A 2,797-nucleotide genomic window follows, 5' to 3' on the forward strand; every position below is an offset into this window, starting at 1 on the left:
TGGCTTCCGTTCCCTTTGCAACGTGCCTGCCGTCCAATCTTCCACTGCCCTACCGAACCATATCGTTTCCTTCAGCCTGTCTGCGAGGATATCTCGTCGTACATCTGGGTAACTGGTGCTCGCATGGATTCTAGCATCATATCACGAGTCCTCGGCCAGTTGCGGGTCCCATTTGTCCTAATTTCATTGTCATTTTTCCCATCACTCCGGTCGTCGCACAAGTTTCGCGCCGCCCTCCGCGCACACCAGTCAAGCAACAATTTTCACTTATTTTACCCTGTGGTAAGAATTGGAGGGCCGCGGTCGCATCTTTGACCCATCCTCATTCAACTTCTGGCTGGTCTGCCTGTCTTGTCATCTCTGATGGGCAGCCGATCGATCGACACTCTCTGCTCCAGCTCTTTGACCTTGCCTGTCCCCTCGGCTCAGTCACACCCTCGCTCCCACTCACTCACCTTCACGACTTGTCAAAAATGTGCTCCACTCTGAACCACGACGGTCATCACGGACGCCGCCGCCTAGTCTAGCGCTGGCGTCTAGCATACACCCCCACCCCCCCCCTCTCCACCTCTCCCTCCCTCCCTCCCCTACCCGATTTTGGTTCCAACTACCCTGCCACATCGCCGCAACCCTGTCACCTCGGCCATTTTGAAAGGGTCGCTGGGTTGCCGATCCCTTAGCAAAGTCATCCATCACACGCCCAGCCGGGGGTTCGACTTCCACTGGGACTGACGCACACCAATTCGCACCCGTTGGCTGGCACGCACTTAAGACTTCGCTGATCCCACCTCGGTTGCCAACCAAAGTCTGCTTGCCATCTCTACATGTACACACTTACACGAACATTCGAATGTACTCGGTAGGCAGGAACATCTTGTCTCTGATCTGCAATACCAACTTGCCCTCACGTCAGATTGGGATATCGCATTTGATCAACGCTCCTCACTCTCTCGCCTTTCTCAACGACTTACCGTCAGGCGCGCGACGTCTGCGCAGCTCCAATCTGACGCTCGTGCTCATCAGATCACTTCCGATGACTGCGACCTCTGATCGCACCGCACCTTAACCTTGGCTACCGGACCCGTAACCCATTGCCATCTCGCAACACAACCTCATCATCCTGCTCCAGCCAACATGACGATGACCTTGGACACTTCCCGACAGCAGCGCTTCGGCCCTCCCTTGAATTTCAACTACGCCGCCCACGCACAAGCGCCAGTATTCTCAAATCCTTGGTCGTCAAATTCCTCGCCTTCGCATTCATCCGCCGCGGCGAGCCATCCTCTCTACGCCGTTTCTCACCACCACCAGCACTCCATCGGCAGCCATGCCGGTATGGTGACCATCAAGGACCGCGTCGGTAGCGGTAGCGCATCCGCCATGGCGGCGTATGGCCCGATGGCGCCTTCTGCAGGTAGGTTCGACACTTTCGTCTTCGTCCTCGGCACGAAGCAGACAGACAACTTACCTGGCATGCATCAAGATATCATGGGCATGAGCCGACTGCAAACAACTTCCGCGTCGTATGGCGATCCGTCGTATGCCACTACCGCCCCTCGTGTCAGCAGTCATGGTGGTCACTTTGCCGCGTCTTCTGCGGCACCGTACGAAGCCATGGGATACGCACCAGCACCCGTCCGGTCGACGGCGTTCAGCATAAGCTCCGAGGCCGACCCGGTCAGACGGTTTACGCACCAGCAGTCGGTCACCCTGCCGCTTTGTCACGCACCCCATCGGCCTACTGACGTGGATCCTAGGGGCATTCTCCCACAGCCGGACGACCGCAGGAGCTTCGCGGACGCGCTTGACGCCAGCCAAGGCATGCTGGCCATGAGCCAAGATACCCCTCGAAACATCTACGGCAGCCGCGACAACGACCGATCGTCGGTCGACTCGTATCCTTTCCCATCCACACACTCTACGAGCTCGTCGATATCGTCCAGCAACTTGAGCTCCTACTACGGCGACTCCGTCTCCGAGTATTCAACGGCAGGTTCGGACATGGAGTCGGCCAACTCGAGAACGCTACCCCGACCTCCGTCTCTCATGAGCTCCCAAATACCACCGGTGCCCCAGTCGATGATGGGCCAGTTCAGCGCCAAGATGCTGTCGAGCGCGCAGAAGAAACACAAGTGCAAGGTTTGCGACAAGAGGTTCACGCGGCCCAGTTCGCTTCAGACGCACATGTACAGCCACACGGGCGAGAAGCGTACGTCTACTGTCCCCTACCCTTTCAGGCCTTTGCTGACTGTTTGTTTCAAGCATTTGCATGCGAAGTGGAGGGGTGTGGTCGACACTTCTCCGTCGTGTCGAACCTGCGGCGGCACCGCAAGATACACCGCGGCGAGGCTCCGTCCGAAGCCGGCTCCGAGGACCACCACTCGGACTAGGCCAGGGCGGATGGGTCATGACGATGGCCACCATGCCTTCTTGTCGGCGCCCCCCTGCATGCTTGACAGCAGGGTGATTTGGTCCAGGTCGCAGCAGGCATCCGTTGGCGGGTGCCGACAGCGGCGACAGCGGCGTATTTGAATTTTATCAATCGTTTGTGCCTCATCTGAACTTGCAGCATACATCGCAAGGGTGGCATTATATCATGGTATCGGGGGTGGCAGGCATCCCTGGCATGACATGTACGCATGCAGGCCGACGCGCTCCGTCCCATTCGGCACATGGGAGAGATTTGCATGAAGCAAGCGAATGGGTTCTGTCTTGAAGGGTGCTGCACTTGGACTCCTGCGTGCTATTTTGGCACTTCTCTCCTCGGGTGGCGTGGCCTTGCTTGGTCGCATGAGCC

At 57.8% G+C, this 2,797-nt stretch overlaps 1 protein-coding gene across 1 annotated transcript; it reads left to right on the forward strand.

The window, feature by feature from the left end:
* Nucleotides 1-1,140: 1,140 nt before the first annotated feature.
* DCS_03858 (C2H2 finger domain protein FlbC) lies at nt 1,141-2,532 on the forward strand (the record flags this gene model as incomplete). Its single annotated transcript, XM_040801171.1, has 1 exon — nt 1,141-2,532. One exon carries the CDS (start codon nt 1,141-1,143, stop codon nt 2,530-2,532), a length of 1,392 nt encoding a protein of 463 aa, XP_040656204.1.
* Between the last annotated feature and the right edge of the window lie 265 nt (nt 2,533-2,797).

This window comes from Drechmeria coniospora, chromosome 02, assembly GCF_001625195.1.
Source record: "Drechmeria coniospora strain ARSEF 6962 chromosome 02, whole genome shotgun sequence".
Classification (NCBI taxonomy): Eukaryota; Fungi; Ascomycota; class Sordariomycetes; order Hypocreales; family Ophiocordycipitaceae; genus Drechmeria; species Drechmeria coniospora.